Source organism: Jaculus jaculus, chromosome 5, assembly GCF_020740685.1.
Source record: "Jaculus jaculus isolate mJacJac1 chromosome 5, mJacJac1.mat.Y.cur, whole genome shotgun sequence".
NCBI lineage: Eukaryota > Metazoa > Chordata > Mammalia > Rodentia > Dipodidae > Jaculus > Jaculus jaculus.
Genome location: NC_059106.1, coordinates 139,289,611 through 139,311,072, shown reverse-complemented (window position 1 = coordinate 139,311,072; position 21,462 = coordinate 139,289,611). Strand labels below are relative to the sequence as shown.

At 37.1% G+C, this 21,462-nt stretch overlaps 1 protein-coding gene across 4 annotated transcripts in view; it reads left to right on the top strand.

The window, feature by feature from the left end:
- Window positions 1-21,462, top strand: part of Acap2 (ArfGAP with coiled-coil, ankyrin repeat and PH domains 2) — a 159,698-nt gene that overhangs the window by 77,144 nt on the left and 61,092 nt on the right. For all 4 annotated transcript variants that reach the window (XM_045148851.1, XM_045148854.1, XM_045148852.1 and 1 more), the window contains exons 5-8: window positions 5,458-5,516; window positions 6,713-6,896; window positions 15,591-15,635; window positions 20,143-20,238. In XM_045148851.1, the coding sequence (XP_045004786.1) occupies window positions 5,458-5,516; window positions 6,713-6,896; window positions 15,591-15,635; window positions 20,143-20,238 (384 nt within the window). The remainder of the gene's footprint in view (window positions 1-5,457; window positions 5,517-6,712; window positions 6,897-15,590; window positions 15,636-20,142; window positions 20,239-21,462) is intronic.

Sequence of the window (21,462 nt, the reverse complement as noted above, 5' to 3'; positions counted from 1 at the left end):
CAGCAGGAAAGAGATAGCTGTTGGTTGCTGCATACCTTGAGATTGGGCAGGAGACAGAGTTTTTATTCAGTTGCTCATCTGTTAATATCCTTTTCATTGTAAAGGAGGTATTTTTTTAAAAAAAAAAAAGGTAGGCAAGCCAGGCATGGTGGTTGATGGTAGATCTCTGTTATCCCAGGCTGAGACAGAGAGAGTTGATGTTTGAAGCTAACCTGGGCAACATAGTGAGTTCATAGTAAGACCCTGTCTCAGAATAACAAGTAGACAGAAGCTAATCAGGTTATTGTATTTCTGAAAATAATTTCTCATTCTCTTCAAATGCTTATAAGGTTTAGTTTTGATAGTTTTATATTTTGGAAGATGTAGATGGTAATGTTAGTTTTGAAATAATGATGCTAAACACTTTTTATCCTTTGGAATATATTGACTTGATAACTGTTGAGGAAAAACTAACATCAACTTCATAATTCTAAATGTTGATAAGCTTTGACTTACTTTGACTGCAACTAATCATGCCCAAAGGTTTTCTGTTGCTACTTTGTAGTTACTTTTCTCTTGTATCCCCTTTGTTCTTAGTCAATCACCAATCTGCATTGTGTCATAAATGATTAATTTACACTTTATGGAATTAAGGACAGTCTAGTAATTTTCACCCAGTATACTTATTTTGAGAGTCAGTAATACTGTGCTATCAATATGTATTTTTTTAATTAAATTTTTTTTGTTGTTTATTTTATTTATTTATTTGAGCGCAACAGACAGAGAGAGAAAGAGGCAAAGAGAGAGAGAGAGGGAGAGAGAGAGAGAGGGAGGGAGGGAGAGAATGGGCGCACCAGGGCTTCCAGCCACTGCAAACAAACTCCAGATTATGGTCCTGGAGAATTGAGCCTCGAACCGGGTCCTTAGGCTTCACAGGCAAGCACTTAACTGCTAAGCCATCTCTCCAGCCCTCAATATGTATTTCTTATTAATGGTCAGTAATATTACCTTGTATGGATATACCACAATTTTGGTATCTGTTTATTTGCTGACAAATGTATTAGTTACCTGTTGCTGTATAAAAGATTGACCCAAAACTTAGTGGCTTAAGATAACATTTATTATCTTACAGTTTCTGAACCAGGGAATTTGAGAGAAACTTCGTTGGGTGGTTCAGGCTTGGTGCTTTTCATGAGGTAATTGTCTGGAGCCTTGGTCACTTGAAGTTCTTACATGGGGCTGCAGGGTTCTGTTCACAGGTGTTTCAGTTATGTGGGTGTTAGCCAGAGCTCTGAGTTTTTCACCGAGGACCCTCTTTGTTGGGCTTTTGAGTGTTCTTAGGATGGGAGCCTGGTTGCTCTCCAAACAAGTGACCCAAGAGCTAGGGTAAAGGAAACCCCAGTACCTTTTATGACCTCGTCTTGGAAGTCACACATTGTTACTTCCTGTCATTACTGTTTGATACAAGAAAGTGACAATGTCTAGTACACACTCAAGGAGAGAGGAATTAAGGTCTTCTTTTCAAGGGAGGATTATCACAGAACTTGTGGATGTAAACAGGTACTTAAAGTGCTGTGTGACTGAAATCCTAGCTGCTTTGGTGGTTGACAGTAGATTCTGAAGTCCAGTTGGAGGCCAGCCTAGGCCACAAACTGTCTCTTGGGGGGGGGTAAGAAAGAGAATTTGTGAATGTTTTTTAAATTTACCACAAAGACAATTACATTGTTTTCAATTTTAGCTATCCCAGATAAAGTTGGTTATAAAAATATGTTAAAAATCTACAGATAAACATCACCTTTTTGTATGAATATTTAAATACCTTAGAATAGATAGCTACTCAGGGGGTTATATGTAAATTTTCACAGTGAACTATATAAAAATTTTGAGAAAAATATTAAGGAAAAATTATTTATTTCCTCGCATGAATATTCATTTTAATATTCTTATGTGGAGATTGGGGATTTAGCTCAATGGATGAGTGCTTAGCTACCAAGCACAAGGCCCTGGGTTTGGTCCTCAGCACCAAAAATAAAAAAGAAAAAGAAAAAAAATCACAAAATGACCAAAGAAAGAAACAAAAAACCCCAAGAATTAATATCTTATACATATTATTTTTAAATATTTATTTATTTATTTTAAATTATAGTATCTTTAAAAATTATGTAAAACATTCAAACTTTGGATTCAAAATTTGTTTTCAGAGAACCATTCTTCAGCAGCAATATAAGTTCCAGTTGTTTTACATGCACTTTAGCACGTGATATGTTCCTTCTTTTGAACTGGTTGATGGTGGTTTCAAGTTTTCCTTAATAACTAATAATGTTGGCCCTTTTGTTTATTTACCACTGATGTATCTTCTTTGTAAAATATCATCTTTTGCTCATTAAAGCATAGTTTAATAAATTGTACTGAGGGCTGGAGAGATGGCTTAGTGCTTAAGGTGTTTGCCTGCAAAGCCAAAGGACACAGGTTCAATTCCCCAGGACCCACATTAGCCAGATGCACAAGGGGGCGTCTGGAGTTCATTTGCAGTGGCTGGAGGCCCTAGCACGCCCATTCTCTCCCTTTGTCTTTCTCTCCCTCTTTGTTAAATAAATAAAAATAAAATATTTCAAAAAATTGTATTGAATTAGTTTTTCCTGTACTGTATTCTTTTCACATATGATTTGTAGCTGTCTCCTTTTCAGATTTTACTTGAATTTTTTATTTTTCTAACAATATCTTTTGAAGTGCTAGTTTTTATTTTGACAAACTCAATTTATTGATTTTGGCTTCCATAGTTTTAGTGTGTTTTCATCAATTGTTTATTTTATTGTTTTCTTCTATGTGTTTTAAGTCTGTGATCCACTTAGAGCTAAGTTTTGTATATGCCCTGTGATAAGGGTTTAAGCTTCTTCCTGCCTCCCCTCCAGTGTGGCATGTGGTGGCTCTCTTCCTGCTTCTTCCAGTGGTAGTTTTTTCATCCCTTCTTGGGCTGGGGGTGTAGCTCTAAAGCACTTGCTTTGAGTGCGCAGGACCAGGGGTTTTTGGAATGTGATTTACTTTATCAAAATGTACTAATATTCATCTTTTTAAAATTATTTATTTGTAAGCAGGATGGGGGTGGGTAATAGGCACACCAGTGCCTTTAGCCACTGCAAACAAGCTCCAGATGACTGTGCCACTTCATGCATCTGGCTTTACATGAGTACTGAGGATTTGAACCTGGGTCACCAGGCTTTGCCAGCAAGAGACTTTAACTGCTGAGCCATCTCTCCTTCCTTCATCTGTTTTTGTATGTATTAATAGCTGTTTATTTTTACTATTCTGTAGTATTCACTTATTACTGTGCCCATTCTGTGGTTGAAAAATTTTAAGATTGTTTCCATTTTTGGCAATCAGGAATGAGACTGTTGTAAGCATTTGCCTGTAGGTGTTTATGTGAAACTAAATTTTACTTGTTTTTGGAAATACAGAGGTATGGAATTTCTAGGTTTTATGTAACTTTACAGGATGTGAGAGGTTTTGAACTACAGATTATATTTCTTTTTTTTTTAAATTATTTATTTATTTATTTGAGAGTGACAGACACAGAGAGAAAGACAGGTAGAGGGAGAGAGAGAGAATGGGCGCGCCAGGGCTTCCAGCCTCTGCAAACGAACTCCAGACGTGTGTGCCTCCTTATGCATCTGGCTAACGTGGGACCTGGGGAACTGAGCCTCGAACTGGGGTCCTTAGGCTTCACAGGCAAGCGCTTAACCACTACGCCATCTCTCCAGCCCCAGATTATATTTCTTTAATTCTATCTCAGTTATCAATTTAATCTCTAGTGAGCTTTGGTAGATTTTCTTTCAAAGAAAGTTTCCACTACTTCTGTTGCATTTATAAGCAAGCATACAATTGATCACTAACGTAATCTTTCAACATCTATTCAACCTGTGGTGAGGTCACACTTTATCTTCTCCATAATCAAACTTTTTGTCATCTTTTCCTCTGACCACTTAGGCTAGATGTTCATTGTGTAGGGAGAGTTTGTGTTTGTGAAGGAATTCACCATTCAGACCAGAGTAGACAAAAAAAGGGCAAATTTATTGAGTAACACTGCAAGAGTACACTTGGTGTGGCGTTAACAAAACAGCCTGCATCTCATGAGATACCAGGCTGTGGCAGGAGGAAGCTATTTTGGAGCTACTCTCTTTTGGTTAGTGTGGCTCACCATGCAATCCCACTTATACACTTCCCTCATTGCAGATGAGAAGGCAAATCCTGCTGGAATGATGTTTGATTCCAAGGGCTGGAGCTACTGGGTCCAGTTAATTTTGATGAGTTGCACTCAGTCACATCCTTCTGCCATTTGTGATTTCATCAGAAAAGAGCCTGTTTTCTTTTCCTAGATCAGCTTGCCTTGTTTGAATTCCCTGATAGGGACCCTGTTCCTTTACTGGTTCTTTTCTCTATATTCTCTTCATTTGCCAGTTTTATAATCTCAAAGAACTTCATGTTTTAGATTATTTTTCTAATATTAATTTCCTGTTTCCCATTTAGTTCCACTTTGATATTAATTATTTACTTTTTGCTGCTTACTTTGGGTTTAATATTATATACAAAAAATTTCTTTTCTCTCTGGAAATAGATTGACAATGTTTTACATCCTGTAATAAATCAAGAATGAAGTTTCTTAATTCTTAATTGAAGGGACAATTTTTTTCTTCTATTTATTTTACTCTTCCAACTCTGAATCTGAAGTCATTCTGTAAATTATAAAAGTACTTAAAATCCCCATCATCAGAGCCATGGAACATTCTAGGACATTATAGAAGTGGAACAAAATGCTGTCTTGAGGAGCAAGATTTTATTCCTGCCTCTAATCTTTGCTGTCCTTTGACCTGAAGAACTGTGTAATTGTTCACAGACATACATCATTTAGGTCCTCAGGTCTTCCCCAGTAATGGTCTTTCCGTGACTAAGGTGCCAGTCAGTTTGGTGGCGTTTTCATCTTGGGTGCATCCATGTATTGGAGTAAGGTCCATCTAACAGATAGAGTAAAATTGGTACCTTGCTTTTAGGTTGTCTTCCAAGGTGTGAATTAGAATTGAAGAATTAAGTTTGTTTTCCTTGGTAAATAGAAGCTAAGTTTATTTTTAAGACAGATGAAATTGGCTTAAAATTGGTTTCAAGTTCTTTTTAAAATGTTTATTTTTTTATTTGGGAGTAGTGAGTGGTATACACCTATAATCCCAGCCCTTAGAAGTCAGAGGTAGAAGGATCTCCATGAATTCAAAGCCACCTTGAGACTACACAGTGAATTCTAGGTCAGCCTGGGCCAGAGCAAAACCCTACCTCAGGAAACCAAAAAAAGAATAAAAGTTTATTTTTTTGCAGTCTTCAATAAGAAGAAATGGAAGCATTAATAGTATTGGAGTATTTATGAAGTGATGTGGAGCTACACGAAAATGTTTTTACTTTTCTAATTCTTCAATGTTACATTTTGTCTTTTAGATTCTGTTTGACCAAACTCAGAGATCAATTAAAGCACAGCTTCAGAACTTCGTTAAAGAGTAAGTCAGTTGCAGGGAGGAATAAAGAAAAATAGTCTGTTCTTGGTCATCTCTATGATACCAAAAGAGAATGAAATCATGGGCCACAAATGACTGAAAATACTGTCTTTTTTGGTGAAATGTGTATTTCACTTTTCCCAGAGTTACTCTATAAGAGGATCAGATTTTATGTCTTTCAGTGAATTATTTATTCCTTGAACATGTGTTCAAAATACATATCTAGGGTAGTTAGTCACAAATACTTTCTAAATGTAATGAAAAATATAATATAGGAAACCCCAAAGCTAGTTGAAATAGTTACTGTGGTTGAAATTTAAGTTTTGTGTAGCCTCGGTGTAGACTTCTTTGGTGTGAGAAAAATCTTCTTTTGTAAAATAGCATTAGAAATAAAAAAGCTATTTTAATGTATAGTGTGCATTATATAAAGAGTACACAATTTTTAAAATATGCCTTTATGTTTCAAACTCTTTAAACATTGTTGGCTTATGGGGTATAGACTTTTTTTTCATTACTTAATAAACTGAAGTAATACATAATGATTTAGGACTCATGTTTGACTAAGGATTCATGTTCGACTAAACATAATGATTAAAAAAAAAAACCCAAACTTTCTAACGAAGGAAGGGCTTCCTTTTCTACATTAGTAACAGTATTTTCCTGTAATTCCTGACTGAGAATATTAAAAATATCAAATTGATTATGATATAGTATTAAAGATAAATCAAATATAATCTGGAAATAGTGCTAGCTATCATTAACATGTTTACTGCCACTTTGAGTAGTTTTTTTTTTTTTTCTTTTTTTGTGCAGTGCTGTGGGTAGAATTTATGGCTTCATGTATGTTAGGCAAGTGTCCTGCCATTGAACTACACCCAGTAGGTTAGAATTTATCCTGAAAATGGCTTCTCACAGATTTTTTGTAAATTACTTCCTAATAATCTAACACTCGGAATTACTGTACATTAAAATTTGTGATATGTTTCAAACAATCTTATATATGTATATATTTTTTGTTAAAATTTAAAAAATTGTCAATAAAGATTATACTTAACTGAGAAATAATGTATGTTTAGCTGGGAGTTGCTAGTGACTATCAATGTATTATGAAACAAATAAATGAAGAAACATGAGAATTAAATTCAGAACATGTTTTGCCCAAATTTTGAGGGAATTTTCACTAAATTTTTATTTTTTAGAGATCTTAGAAAATTCAAAGATGCCAAGAAACAATTTGAAAAAGTGAGTGAAGAAAAGGAGAATGCACTGGTTAAAAATGCTCAAGTGCAGAGAAACAAGCAGCACGAAGTAGAAGAAGCCACAAACATCCTAACAGCGACGAGAAAGTGCTTCCGACACATAGCCCTTGACTACGTGCTTCAGGTGTGTGGTTACGGGCTTTCGATAGTGATTGCTCACCGGTGCCTGTTTTCCAGTGGTTATATTAAAACAAGAAAGAATAACGCTTTATTCCTCACTTTACAATTAAACATAATTTCTTTTTAAGACAAGGTCATGTTCTGTAGCCTTCGGTGGCCGCACACTCACTCTCTAGCCCAGACTCTCTTCAACTTGACATCCTCCTTCCTCTTCCAGTTCTTGGGTTGCAGGTGTGCGTTACCACATTAAGAGGAACAAAGGGATCCTTTAATGGAAAAATTTTACCTGTCCATGTTTTTGTGCCTACATATGCATATGCATGGGAATGTATATGCCTTTGGTTCTGAGTTCTTCCTTTTTTTGCTTACTCTGCCAATATTTTTCATATACATTTATTATCCTGTAGAGTTACTATGTCAACTGAAATAATATTTCATCCCAAGGCTTAAATGGTGTGATGTTAGATTTTATTGCAATAGTCAAAGTAGAAATTTTTTTGTTGATGTTTTGAGGTAGGGTCTCGCTCTAGCTCAGGCTGACCTGGACTTCACTATGTAGACTCAGGGTGGCCTCGAACTCATGGTGATCCTCCTACTTCTGCCTCCTGAATGCTGGGATTAAACTTGTGTACCACCATGCTCGGCTTTGATAATAGAATTTTTAATAATTGCAAGTGGTAATGGCATTTAAAAATATTTTTATTGATTGTTTGCAAGGGGAGGGGAGAAAGATAGATAGAAAGAAAGAAAATAAATAAACAGATATGGGCATGCCAGGGCCTCCTGTCACTACCAATGAACTCCAGACATATGCCCCTGTAAAAGACAGCTTCATGTTGCTGGAATGAACTTTCGGACCACACATAGTTATGTTAAGAAGGGATATATTGCAGCAGGGGAAGTTCCATAATGGCAGAAGTTGGTCCCCTTTTATAGGACCAAGCAGAGAGATAGAGAAGCCACAAGCTACCACGACACTTAGGAACTGTAGGCAAAGCTCATACCCTTTGCACTTATCTTTAGACTGGAATTCTAAATCCACTCCCACACCTTAGGGTTGGACCTTAGAATCTACCTACAGTGACACTTCCTCCAGCCAGGAGGCTGCAGATCTAAATGACAAACTGTAATAAAATTTTGAATCTACTGGGGGCCATTCCACAGGGTCACTTTGTGTATCTGGCTTTACATGGGTTATTGGGGAATCAAACCTGGGCCATCAGGTTTTGTAAGCAAGCACCTTTAACCACTGAGCCATCTCTCCAGAATTTTATTTTTATTTTTATTTTTTTTCCAAATTTTTACTAATGTTTTCCATGATTATAAAAAATATCCCATGGTAATATCCCCCCCCCCCACTTTGCCCTTTGAAATTCCATTCTCCATCATATCCTTTCCCCATCTCAATCATTGTACTTACATATATACAATACCAACATATTAAATACCTCCTCCCTTCCTTTCTCTTCCCTTTATATCTCCTTTTTAACTTACTGGCCTCTGCTACTGTGTTTTCCCCTTCTCACGCAGAAGCCCAATCATCTGTAGCTAGGATCCACATATGAGGGAGAACATGTCGCACTTGGCTTTCTGGGCCTTCTCCAGCATTTTTTTTTTTTAAATTTTATTTATTTATTTGAGAGCGACAGACACAGAGAGAAAGACAGATAGAGGGAGAGAGAGAGAGAATGGGCGCGCCAGGGCTTCCAGCTTCTGCAAACGAACTCCAGACGCGTGCGCCCCCTTGTGCATCTGGCTAACGTGGGACCTGGGGAACCGAGCCTCGAACCGGGGTCCTTAGGCTTCACAGGCGAGCGGTTAACCGCGAAGCCATCTCTCCAGCCCTTCTCCAGCATTTTTATATATTTTATATTTTTTTAATATTTTTGTGCCACATATCTGGTATTCCCTTTCAGTAGATTCCTATAGGTATATATATATATATATATATGTGTGTGTGTGTGTGTGTGTGTGTATATATTTAAATTTAATTTTTATTAACATTTTCCATGATTATAAAAAAATCCCATGGTAATCCCCCCCCCCCCACTTTCCCCTTTGACATTCCATTCCCTACAGGTATATATTGAGGCTCACTCTATTGCCAAATGAAAAAGGAGTATTATTCTTATTTTTCTACTAGGCGCTGCTTTTAAAAACTATTTGAGGTCTGGAGGGATGGCTTAGCAGTTAAGGCACTTGCCTGCGAAGCCTAAGGATTTAGGTTCAATTCCCCAGGACCCATGTAAGCCAGATGCACAAGGTGGTACATGCATCTGGAGTTTGTAGGCAGTGGCTAGATGCCCTGGTATGCCATATCTCTCTTTTTCTCAAATAAAAATGTTTTTTAAAAAGCTATTTGATAAGTTGCCTGGTGATCTTTTCCCAATGTATAATTGAAACTAGCTTGACTATGATAGGTCTCTACAGGAATTTGAGACACATGAAGAATGAGGCGTAATATTCACATGTACGTTACATGTTTTTATAACTTGGCATTTAAAGCTTAAATGCTTAGGGAATTATCTTTTCTTAGTCTCTACTTTCAAAACAGAAGTAGTCTCCTCAGATTCTTGACTACATGAGGATATATAAATCACTGCATATCTTAGTGATATTTTCAGGACAGCAGATAATGAATTTTAAGTAAGTTACAGGAAGACATATTCAGTAAGAGGGAAGTTTAAAAAAAATTAGTACTCTATTTGTTAGTGGAATGTTTCTAGAATGAATTAATTTGTTGCTTTTGTCCTTTTTCCTTCTTGCTTCAGTATGAGTCCTCAGCTTTCCTAGCATAGTTTACTGGAATGGCTTATGTGCATGTTACCCATTAGACACATTGTGGTTTTCACTGTCTTGGTTATTCAGTTTTACTAAAATGGTAGCCGTTTTTGCTTCTCCCTTCTTAGTTCACATTCTTTGCAAGTTCTACCTAGTGCTCATCTCCTGTTACTTCCTTATTGTCTGGGATTTTTATCATGTCTCTTGTTTGAACTGGTTCCTGTACATAGTTGTATTTTTCACAAATTGTCATTGTGTCAGAAACTGAAATCTGTCACCATATAAAATGGCTTCTTTCTCTTTTCCTGAACTGTGAAGCCCCATTTCTTTACACTTATTGCAGTTCACAGAGAAAGAATTACATCAGGTATTCTCATTCTAAGCAACAAATCTAGCCCCCAGATATCTTAGAAATTCCTGTATACCTCTTAATTTTTTTTTCTTATTGTTGCTTCTAGAACCTTACTTTTTGTCTAAAGTATTAGGATAATCTCATAAGATTGGTCTGTCTTGGGCTGTAGAGATGGCTTAGCAGTTAAAGGCTCTTGCTTGCAAAGCCAGCCAACCTGGGCTCAGTTCCCCACTAGTCACATAAAGTCAGATGTGCAAAGCGGCACATACATCTGGAGTTTGTTGGCAAGAGGTCCTGGCATGCCAATTCTCCCTCCCTCTCTTCCTCCTCTCTTCCAGCAAATAAATAAAACATTTTTTAAAATTTGGTCTTTCTTGTACTAGTTTAGCTTATTCCTATTACCATTTCATTTTGTCTTCTGGCCAAAGTTATTTTTCCAGGCAGAAGAAGTCATTTTTTATATTTTTATACATGGTTATTACAAACATAAGCATGTATCCTTTGTATTCTTAGGTTGTATCTTTAGCCCATAGGCCATTATTTGGAAAGTTGGTAGGTAATGTCCTTTGAAAGAGAGAATGACTTAATGTTAAAAACTTAATATGCAGGGAAGTTGGCTAAAATGCTTACTATTTTCAACTGAAACATAAATTATGCATTTACTTTGAAGGTCATTGATAGTATTACGTTAGCCTCTATGTCTACTCCCTTGTAGCAATTAGTTTATTTGATTTCACTAATAACAATTACATCATTTTATTTTGTACTCAAAGTACCTAGTTTAGAGAATATTAAGTAGCAGATTTTTTTCAAGCATGTAGCTTGTCATGTTTTTACTTCTATAAATACTTGAATTTACTTTTTCTTTTTTTTCTTTTTCGGGGTAGGGTCTCACTCTAGCTCAGGCTGACCTGGAAATCACTCTGTAGTCTCAGGGTGGCCTCGGATTCATGGCAATCAATCTCCTACCTCTGCCTCTCGAGTTCTGGGAATAAAGGCATGTACCACCATGCCCGGCTTGAATTCACTATTTTTTGAGTGTGTTTGTGTGGGGAGTGCATGCTGTGCAAATGTGCAAACGTGTGTGCATGCGAATGTGAAGGGCAGAGGACCACCTTGGGTGCCATTCTTTTTGTTTTTTTTTTTTTTTTTTTTTGGTTTTTCAAAGTAGGGTCTCACGCCCAGCTTGGGTGCCTTTCTTTAGGAACACTGTCTACCTTTATTAAGACCTGAACTTGCACATAAGTCTAGACTAGGTGGCCAGTGAGCCCCAGAGATCCACCTGTCTCTGCCTTCCCAGTGCTGGAATTACTGTGCAGCGGTAATATTGTGCAATAATACCTGCTTCCTTTCTTCCTTTCTTTTTTTTTTTTTGCGGGGAGAGGCTTTGGAGATAGGGTCTCACTCTGGCCCAGGCTGACCTAGAATTCACTGTGTAGTCTCAGGGTGGCCTCGAACCCACAGAGATCCTCCTACCTCTGCTTCCTGAGTGCTGGGATTAAAGACGTGTGCTACCATACCTGGCTCTGCTTCCTTTCTTTAATGTGGATTCTGGCAGTTGAACTTAGGCTCTGCTTGCAAGGCAGGTTCTTTATCTTTCCAGTCTTGGAATTTATTGTGTTTTTACCCCTCAGTAAATTTGAATATTCTTTTTTGTTTCCAGATAGGAAAAACAAAGGAATTATACTGAGACACTTTTGAGAGTTTATTTTTATTTATTTGAGAACAACAGACAGAGGGAGAAAGAGGCAGATAGTGTGAGTGAGAGAGAGCGAGTGAGAGAGAATGGGTATGCCAGGGCCTCCAGCCACTGCGAATGATTTCGAGACATGTGTGCCTCCTTGTCCATGTGGTTAATGTGGGTCCTGGGGAATAGAGCCTTGAACCAGGGTCCTGAGGCTTCACAGGCAAGTGCTTAACCACTAAGCCATCTCTCCAGCCCACTTTTGAGAATTTTTTTTTGACTTAATATATACATTTTTATTAAAAATAAGAAACATAACAAGTAATTTTTAACTAAACTCAATAACAGTAATGTGTCTGTCAATAAAACTAAACTAGCATTTATTTTGACCCTGTGACTAGCAAATAGTAGGTCTTCACTAAATGCCTGTTGCATTTATTTTTGTAAAAATCAGTTTTTCCTATCATTTTAAAGCTTTTATTTCTTGATAAAATGATAATCTGAAAAGTTAAATATATATATATATATATATATATATACACACACACACATAAAATATATAATATATATAGTATTCAGGTATATACATTTATACACATGTGGTATATATGTATATATGTACATAATATTTGAAAATATGAATTAATTTGAATTTACATAGCTTCATTGGTTCCACCATCCAATCACACCATTGCCACCTGCTTTTTCTTTGACACTTAAAAGCAATGAATCTACTTTATCATTAACTGAAACCTCCAAAACAGTGAATCAAAATAATCCTTTCTCTTTGTATGTTTTTCCCTCAGATATTTATCACAATAACATTTGTTTCATTTATTGTATCAGTCTTTGATGCATATTTCAGATTACAAAATTAGCATCTATTTAACACATTTCATAAGTTATTCTCATGTTCATAAGCTACCTATTTGTGTATTATCTCTATCTAAATGTATCCTATAACTTTTTTTCTCAATTTTTATTAACATTTTCCATGATTATAAAAAATATCCCATGGTAATACCTTCCCTCCCCCCTTGCTTTCCCCTTTGAAATTCCATTCTCCATCATATCCCCTCCCCATCTCAAGACTTTTGAGAATTTTAAAGTTTGAATAGTGTATTTATTTACAACCTCTGCCAAAGGTATTTATCAGTATACCCCTCAAAACTGAGTAGGGTTTGAAGTAGGCATGCAGAAAGTTAAGCTAGTTAATAAAGTTATGTTTAGACGTCTCTTGATTTGTTTTGTTTTCTAAACTGTGATTTAAAATTATCTTACAAAGCCAGGCGTGGTGGTGCATGCCTTTAGTCCCAGCACTCAGGAGGCAGAGGTAGGAGGATCACCTCTAGTTCAAGGCCACTTAGAGACTACAGAGTGAATTCCAGGTTAGTCTGGGCTAGAGTGAGATCCTTCTTTGAAAAAAAAAAAAAAAATAGGTCAGTGGGAAGATATTCTGTAATCTTTTGATGATATAGAGTGAATGATTCTCTTTTTGGATCAACATTTTAACATTTTATTGAATTAAGCTGGTCCTTAGTAACAGACAAAAAATTTGTTGTAAGTTTCTAGAGTTGGGAAAGATCTTATTAAAGTCAAATCTTTTGTTCCTGAATTCCTGATCCTCCGGTCTCTACTCTTGAGTGCTGAGGTTATAGACATGCCTTAGCTCTCCTGGTTTGTGCAGTGCGGAGGATTAAAACCAGGGTTTTGTGCATGGTGTGTAAACAACCTACCAAACTGAGCTACATTTCAAACCCTGAAAATCTCTTAATTTATTGTTATTTCAACAAATTGTATATGATTAAGATACTTAGATTCATTACTTGTCCAATACTCACTACTTGTTGGATGCTTTCTCTGGTGGTCTTGGGGACTAGAATTGGGCAAGTACCCTCACCTCATGGACTTTACACTCTAGGAGAAAGATGCAATAAGAAAACAAGGTCGTTATATATAAATGCTGTGAGTAAAAAGGGCTGATGTACTAGATAGTGTTGTGTTAGTTTGCTGTGGGGAGATGGTATTCAGGTTGAGACCTGCTTAGACGTAGGGAGGAGTAGAAATGGGGCGAGAAAAGCAAGATGAACCTGGAGCTGCATGCCCATGAGGATAGAACATCCTGGCACGGAGGCAGCACAGCCAATACAGTGGCATCTATGGGACAGTTAGGGTTGGTAGGCAGAGCACAGAAGCGGGAAAGTGACAGAGACGTAGACTGGAAAGGGTAGCAGGGCTGTCACCAAGTGGGCTTTTCTGCACATCGTAGGAAATTGCAGGACTTAAAGGAAGAGGTATTATATCTTACTGATATTTGAGAAAGGTCACTTTTGTGCCTGTTTGGAGAATGGATTGTAAGGAATCTAGCAGTGAAGCAGAGAAACTAGATCATAGATCCAGAAAAGATAGTCTATGGTCAACTCAAAAATTTGCACTGAGAAATTAATGGGAGAGTATTATGTTCAAAATAAATTATGTATATGCAAAAATAATAAAAATTACATTGAAGCCTTGATGTGTGAGTTAAGGAGGGTAAGGAAAAGATTAATTTGCTACAAGTTTAATTTTTTTTATTTTTATTTTTTTATTTATTTGAGAGAGACAGACACAGAGAGAAAGACAGATAGAGGGAGAGAGAGAGAATGGGCGCGCCAGGGCTTCCAGCCTCTGCAAACGAACTCCAGACGCGTGCGCCCCCTTGTGCATCTGGCTAACGTGGGACCTGGGGAACTGAGCCTTGAACCGGGGTCCTTAGGCTTCACAGGCAAGCACTTAACCACTAAGCCATCTCTCCAGCCCCCAAATAAAATTTTGAAACAGTAGTAGTATTGTGGTGATAAAGCTATTTTAATAATTAAACTTGGGCTGGAGAGATGGCTTAGCGGTTAAGCGCTTGCCTTGAAGCCTAAGGATCCTGGTTCAAGGCTCGATTCCCCAGGACCCACGTTAGCCAGATGCACAATGTGGCGCACGCATCTGGAGTTCGTTTGCAGTGGCTGGAAGCCCTGGCATGCCCATTCATCCCCCCCCCCCCCGTGCCTCTTTCTCTCTGTTGCTCTCAAATAAATAAATAAATAAAAACAAACAAAATTTTATTTGGTGTGTATATGGTGTGCTCATGTGTTGGTGGACACGTGCCACATTTGTGTGTGGCGGTCAGAGAACAAGCTTGCCTTCTACCTAGTTTGAGGCAGAGTGTCTTTTTTTTTAATTTTTATTTATTTATTTGAGAGCGACAGACACAGAGAGGACAGATAGAGGGAGAGAGAGAGAATGGGTGCGCCAGAGCTTCCAGCCTCTGCAAACGAACTCCAGACGCGTGCACTCCCTTGTGCATCTGGCTAACGTGGGACCTGGGGAACCAAGCCTCGAACCGGGGTCATTAGGCTTCACAGGCAAGCACTTAACCGCTAAGCCATCTCTCCAGCCCCAGAATGTCATTTTTAAAGAACCAGTTTTTCATTAAAAATGGTTGAGAATCGCATTAGTACATTTGTCTTAACTCTTATTATAAAAAGAGAGTTAAAAATAACAACTTTGGTTTTGTTTTTATTTTGTTAGGGAGAGGATTAAACCATTAGAATAAACAAGTTTTATAATACTGTCTTTAATTTTTTTAAATTGTTATTTATTTATTTATTTGAGAGAAAGGGGGAGAGAGAGAAAGAGATTGAGAGAGAAGAACAGGCATGCTAGGGCCGGAGGCCATTGCAAACAAGCTCCAGATACATGTGTCACCTTATGCATCTGGCTTATGTGGGTCCTGGGGAATGGAACCTGGGACCTTAACTGTTAAGCCATCTCTTTAAACCAATACTTTGTTTTATAGACTATCATTTACAATAATTTATGGGTGACTAACCAAGTATATTTTCTTTCAGATTAATGTTCTTCAATCAAAAAGGAGATCAGAAATCCTGAAATCAGTAAGATATTAATTGAAATGGTGTCTTAAATATCTCAATGAAACTAAACCTATTTGGCTTTGCATTTTTTAGGTTCATACTTGTTATTACTTCATTTTGAACTATATTTGTATTTCATTTGTTAAAGAAATTTCTTATGTCCACTTGTTGTTAGGTTTTTTAATGTGTATCTGTTTTATTAACATGCTTCAAGCTCCATAAAGACAGACTCTCCTGTTTTTATTTTCTTGTATCTGTATATGTTTTACATAATTGATATCTAATACTATTGGTAAATAGTTGTCATTGGTGGCTATTAAAACTTTTAGAGGGCTGGAGAGATGGCTTAGCGGTTAAGCGCTTGCCTGTGAAGCCTAAGGACCCCGGCTCGAGGCTCGGTTCCCCAGGTCCCACGTTAGCCAGATGCACAAGGGGGCGCACGCGTCTGGAGTTCGTTTGCAGAGGCTGGAAGCCCTGGCACGCCCATTCTCTCTCTCTCCCTCTATCTGTCTTTCTCTCTGTGTCTGTCGCTCTCAAATAAATAAATAAAAAAATTAAAAAAAAAAAACTTTTAGAATATTTCAGGATTTCTTTTAAAACAAAATACTATCACATTTAAGCTTTGGATTTTAATCTCACTTGTATTTGTATTAGAAATTTTTTTCACATCCTCTTTTAAGATATTACATTTTTCTCTATGACTAGATGTGTTATCTAAATGTAAACTGCAGGAGATTATGGTTCTGGGAAGATACTCAGTGGTAAGAGCTTGCTGCATGAGCAGAAGCAGCTATGGGGGTGTTTGTACTCCAGGCTCCACCTATAGGCCAGAAGGAAGGTAGAGACTGGAGAATCTGCCAGAAGCTCAGAGGCCAGCTAGTTTGACCCTGCCTCAAAAAAAGTTGAAAGGCAGGGGCCAACACTAGAAAGAAAGTTATCCTCTTACTTCTACATGTGCCAACACACCAGTGCCTCTCCCATACATATGAGCTTGAGGACTTAACATTCCTCAGGAGAATTTGGAGAATTGCCCCTGAGGCTGATGACATAGTGCTTTTGGGTTGCTGTTCGTGTGCCATTGGGATCAAATTTGAAGATTGCTGTTGTTCTTTTCTTCCCTATGAGTATTTTCATCCATGGTGACAGTTTTTTAACTTACTCTTCCTGGGTCTTTAAGCCAGTGACATGGCATTGCACTCTTTCTTTCCTTATTTTGAGACTCTTCAAAATAATGACTCCAAATTTCATTTGTAGACGTTTTGTCTCCAATGGCTATACTTAACTGCTTTAGAACCTTGTCACATCTTACGTTTTCAGATTTCTGTGGAATCTCATCAGGTAACTACATTGTGCATCCTGTTATATGGCTCTTTGCATCTCCATTGCCATATTTTCCAGGTTGAAAGTACTGTTTAATTGGCTTTTGTGACTTGACTAGTTAGAATTCGGTCACATGAATGTACTAAGGACAAAGGGCTAGTTAATAAATGCAGTAGGTTTTGGGGTCATTTCGTGTCTGTTCCAGCTACTCCATTCTGCTCTTGCAGTGAGGAAGCAGCAGACAGGTCCATGAATGGGATGGCTATGTGCCAATAAAACTTTTATGTATGGGAACAGAAGTTAAATAAATTTCATGTATTCTTTGAATTTTCCTTCAGTCATTTAAAAACAGTTCCCTTCAAAAAACAAGTGGTTGGGTGAGGCATAGTTTGCATGTAGATCATAAGCTTCCAGCCTTGAATAGACTGTACAGTATGTTAATTAATGGATATGTAAGTAATTTTCATGTTTTTGATATTAAAACATATCATTGTAGTAATCATGCTAGTGAATTCTGATTATTGCCTTTAGTTATATATAGAGAGGATAGATAAAGGATTTCTTAGAATTTTTTAAAAACTGAAAAGGCTTTTAAAAAATACGACCAAATTTTAAGGGTTATAAATATTTCACTAATAGTATGTAAGAGCAAACATTTCTCCACTAATGTAACAAACTGGTAAAGTCCTATCCCTTCTTCTCCATCCTTGCCCCCATTGGTAGATCAAAAATGTGATTTTGTTATTGAACTGTGTATTTTGTTAATACAAATGAGTTTGAACCTTTTAAAAAGTTTTTAAAATGTATTTTATTTATTTATTTATTTATTTATTTATTTATTTATTTATTTATTTATTAGAGAGAATATGAACATGGGTGTGCCAGGACTTCCAACCACTGCAAACAAATTCCCAGACACATGAACCACCTAGTGCATCTGGCTTACATGGGTACTGGGAAATCAAACCTGGGTCCTTAGGCTTCACTAGCAAGCACCTTAACTGTTAAGCCATCTCTCCAGCCCTTTAAATATGTGTGTGTGTGTGTGTGTGTGTGTGTGTGTGTGTGTGTGTGTGTGTATGGGTCTTACTTTAGCCCAAGCTGGCCTGGAATTTATTATGCATCTGAGGCTGGCCTTGAACTCACAGTGATCTTCCCACCTCCACCACCCAAGTACTTGGAATAAAGGCGTGTGCTGCCATGCCTGGCTCTAGTTAAAGCATCTTTTCCGTGTATTTTTCTGGCCACTTGTACACACACACACACACACACACACACACACACACACACACACACACGTCCTTTATTTCTTCTTCTGTAGGAATTTTTCTTTTCCTACTGATTTTGTACCACCTCATTTATTCAGATCAGCAATCCTTCAGTATGTGATTTCCTAGTCTATCATTTGTATTTTATTATGCTTGGTATGTGTTGTCATGTATACTGTGTTTCTTGTTGTTATGTAGTCCTCTTCCTGCTCCTCTTTTTTTTTTTTTGTAGTTTAAGGGTTTTAAAAAATTATATTAGAGCCGGGTGTGGTAGTGCACGCCTTTAATCCCAGTATTCAGGAGGCAGAGGTAGGAGGATCGCTGTGAGTTCGAGGCCACCCTGAGACTACAAGGTGAATTCCAGGTCAGCCTGGGCCAGAGAGAGACCCTACCTCAAAGAAAAAAAAATTATTTTAAAGGATCTGGGGAGATGACTCAGTGAATAAAGCACTTGTGTACAAATGTGAGGACTGATTTTGCCTCTCCCCCGCCCCCCATCCCCAGCACCCACATAAATGTGAAGGGGCATGGCAGCCTGCCTATAATTCTAGTACTTGCTCTGAAGCGGAAGATGTGGGATCCTGGGGACAATTTGTCTTGTTAGATTAGTTGAATTGATGAGCTCTGGGCTTGAGTGAGAGACCCCGCCTCACTCAATAGAATAAAGAGGAGAGTGATCAAGGAAGACACCCCATGGCATTGGGGCATCCATGTTCACATGTTTGCCCTCACATAGACACACATGCCTAAATACCACACAAAGTGTTATTTCCTCAAAGATGTATAATTATTACCATTAACATTATCTACTAAAATAATTTTCTATATATGAATTTAGTCTTTAATCTTTGAGTTATGTTTAATTGGTTTTATCCTGGAAACAAAATTTTCTTGAGAAGATTTTTGAGTATTAATGAACTTGTGACTTATTTTAAATTTCACAATATTAAGCGGATGTCTTTCTTACTAAAAAAATAAATGAATAATAGAAGATTCTTTGCATACTATACATTTAATTATATAATTCCTTTCCCCCAAAAAACTTAACTACTAAAAGTAAAGGTGATTTTTATTTTCTACTGTGAATTATAAACATACAGAAAATGTTGGGGGGAAAAATAACCCCTCTCAATCCTTAATATCAATTTCTGGATGTGTGGAATGAATATAAAGAAATCTGCAGGTTGGCAAAGTGTTCATTCTGTTTATTTAGTTTCTTGGGGGAAAAATAATACTTGAGCATTCTTCTCATTCTTCTCCCTGTAGTTGTGCCTGATGATCCAGTAGGTTACAGAGTGTTTGCCACTGTTTCTTGAAAGCTCTGCATTTTCCTTTCCTCTTTTCATGTTCATGTCTTATTTGCTTATGAGGGCTTCATTTATGAACCACATAGCTATTTCATAATGTATATAGGAATATCTAGTAAGACAGTGAAGCTATTGAAAATTTAATTCTTCAGATCAACTGTGTAGATGTAAAATCCGATATGTGGGTTACTGTTAAAAAGTGAAGCCAGTGGGATGTTTTTAAAATAATATTTTGACTTATTTATTTGCAAGCAGAGAGAGAGAGAGGAGAGAGACAGAGAGAGGCAGTGAATGGGTGCACCAGGGACTTCGGATGCATACACCACTGTGCATCAGGCTTTATGTGATTACTGGGGAATCAAACCCCAGTTGTTAGGCTCTGCAAGGAAGCATCTTAACCACTGAGCCATTTCTCGAGCCCAGTCAACTGGATATTTTAATCAAATTTTATTCTCATTGTCTTTGTAAATAATTATGAAGTTTCCTTAAGAAAAATGACAATTTAATTTGAAATAGAGTTGATATTTTGGACTGTTGTGGAATAATTTACATGTTAAACAGATTCAGAACTAAAATACTTCCAAATGTTTATGTAACAGTATATTTTAAATGACCGTTCTTTCTCCCCATTAGATGTTGTCCTTTATGTATGCCCATTTGGCCTTCTTTCACCAAGGATATGATCTGTTTAGTGAACTTGGACCCTACATGAAAGATCTTGGAGCACAGGTAATGTTGGACTATATTTCTTGATTTTCTACTCTTCATTGACATTTATGGTTTTAAAGAAATTTAGCATATTTGGAAATTTGACATAATAAAGACGTTTGGTGCTGTCACACATGGGCGTGTGGATAAAATATCCAAAAATGAACCTAAAGGTAAGCATAACTGTCTTATCTATAGTGCGTGAGGGCAGTGAGGGGAGGGGAATGAATGTAAAAGTAAAGTTCTGAAAGGTAATTCAGGTTTGAGGACAGACTGGACCACAACGGGAGACAAGGTCTCAAGACAAACATACAAACAAACGAACGAGTGTTTATTTGATAGTACCCATAGCTAGGTTTATTTTCTAACTTACTACATTTGAATAACTGATTCATTGTCCTAATTTGCTTTTTATTTAGTTTGTAGCTCTTTTCAACTTTCAAAAAACTGTTCTTTTGCTATTTGAACAATGAAAGTTTGCTATCTTAGGATTTTAAGGGGCCCAGGATCTTTCTTTGTGTGTTAGAATTAATTCTAAAAAGTACTCAAACATACTTATGCTGACCAAATATGAAAAATAATATGAACATAATGAAATCTCAATATATACAGAATGCCTGTGTATGTGCTAAATGTTTGGAAACTTTAAAATTTTTGTATTGAGTATTGACCTCATGCTTGCTAGGCCAGTGCTTTACCATTGATTTACAAGCAAAGCCCAGAGGACATTGTTCTTTTTGTTGATGGGTGGCTTTCTTACTGTTGATTAATAGCACCCATTTTTAGTTGTTTTCTTTCCCAAGATGACTCAGTTTGCTTTTTGAAGTGAGTGAATTAAGAATGAAAAATCGAAGGTAGGAAAATAGGAGAAAGGAAATAGGAGAGGGAGAATGGGTATGCAGGACACATGACATGGATTATATACATTCTTATTTTCTGTTTCTCCTGAACTTAAATTTTTTTTTTAAATTTATTTGTGAGAGACAGAGCAAGAGAAACAGGAAGAGAGAAAGTGAGATAGAGATTGGGCTCATCAGGGCCTCAATTAACTGTAAACAAACTCCAGATGCATATGTTACCTTGTGCATCTGGCTTACATGGGTACTGGGGAATTGAACCTGGGTCCTTAGGCTTTGCAGGCAAGTGCCTTAACTACTGTACCATCTCTCCAGCCCTCTCCTGTATCCTGTAATCAGACTGTTCATTTCTGTGTTAAATCCCTCTGTATGTCAGGATTACATTTGC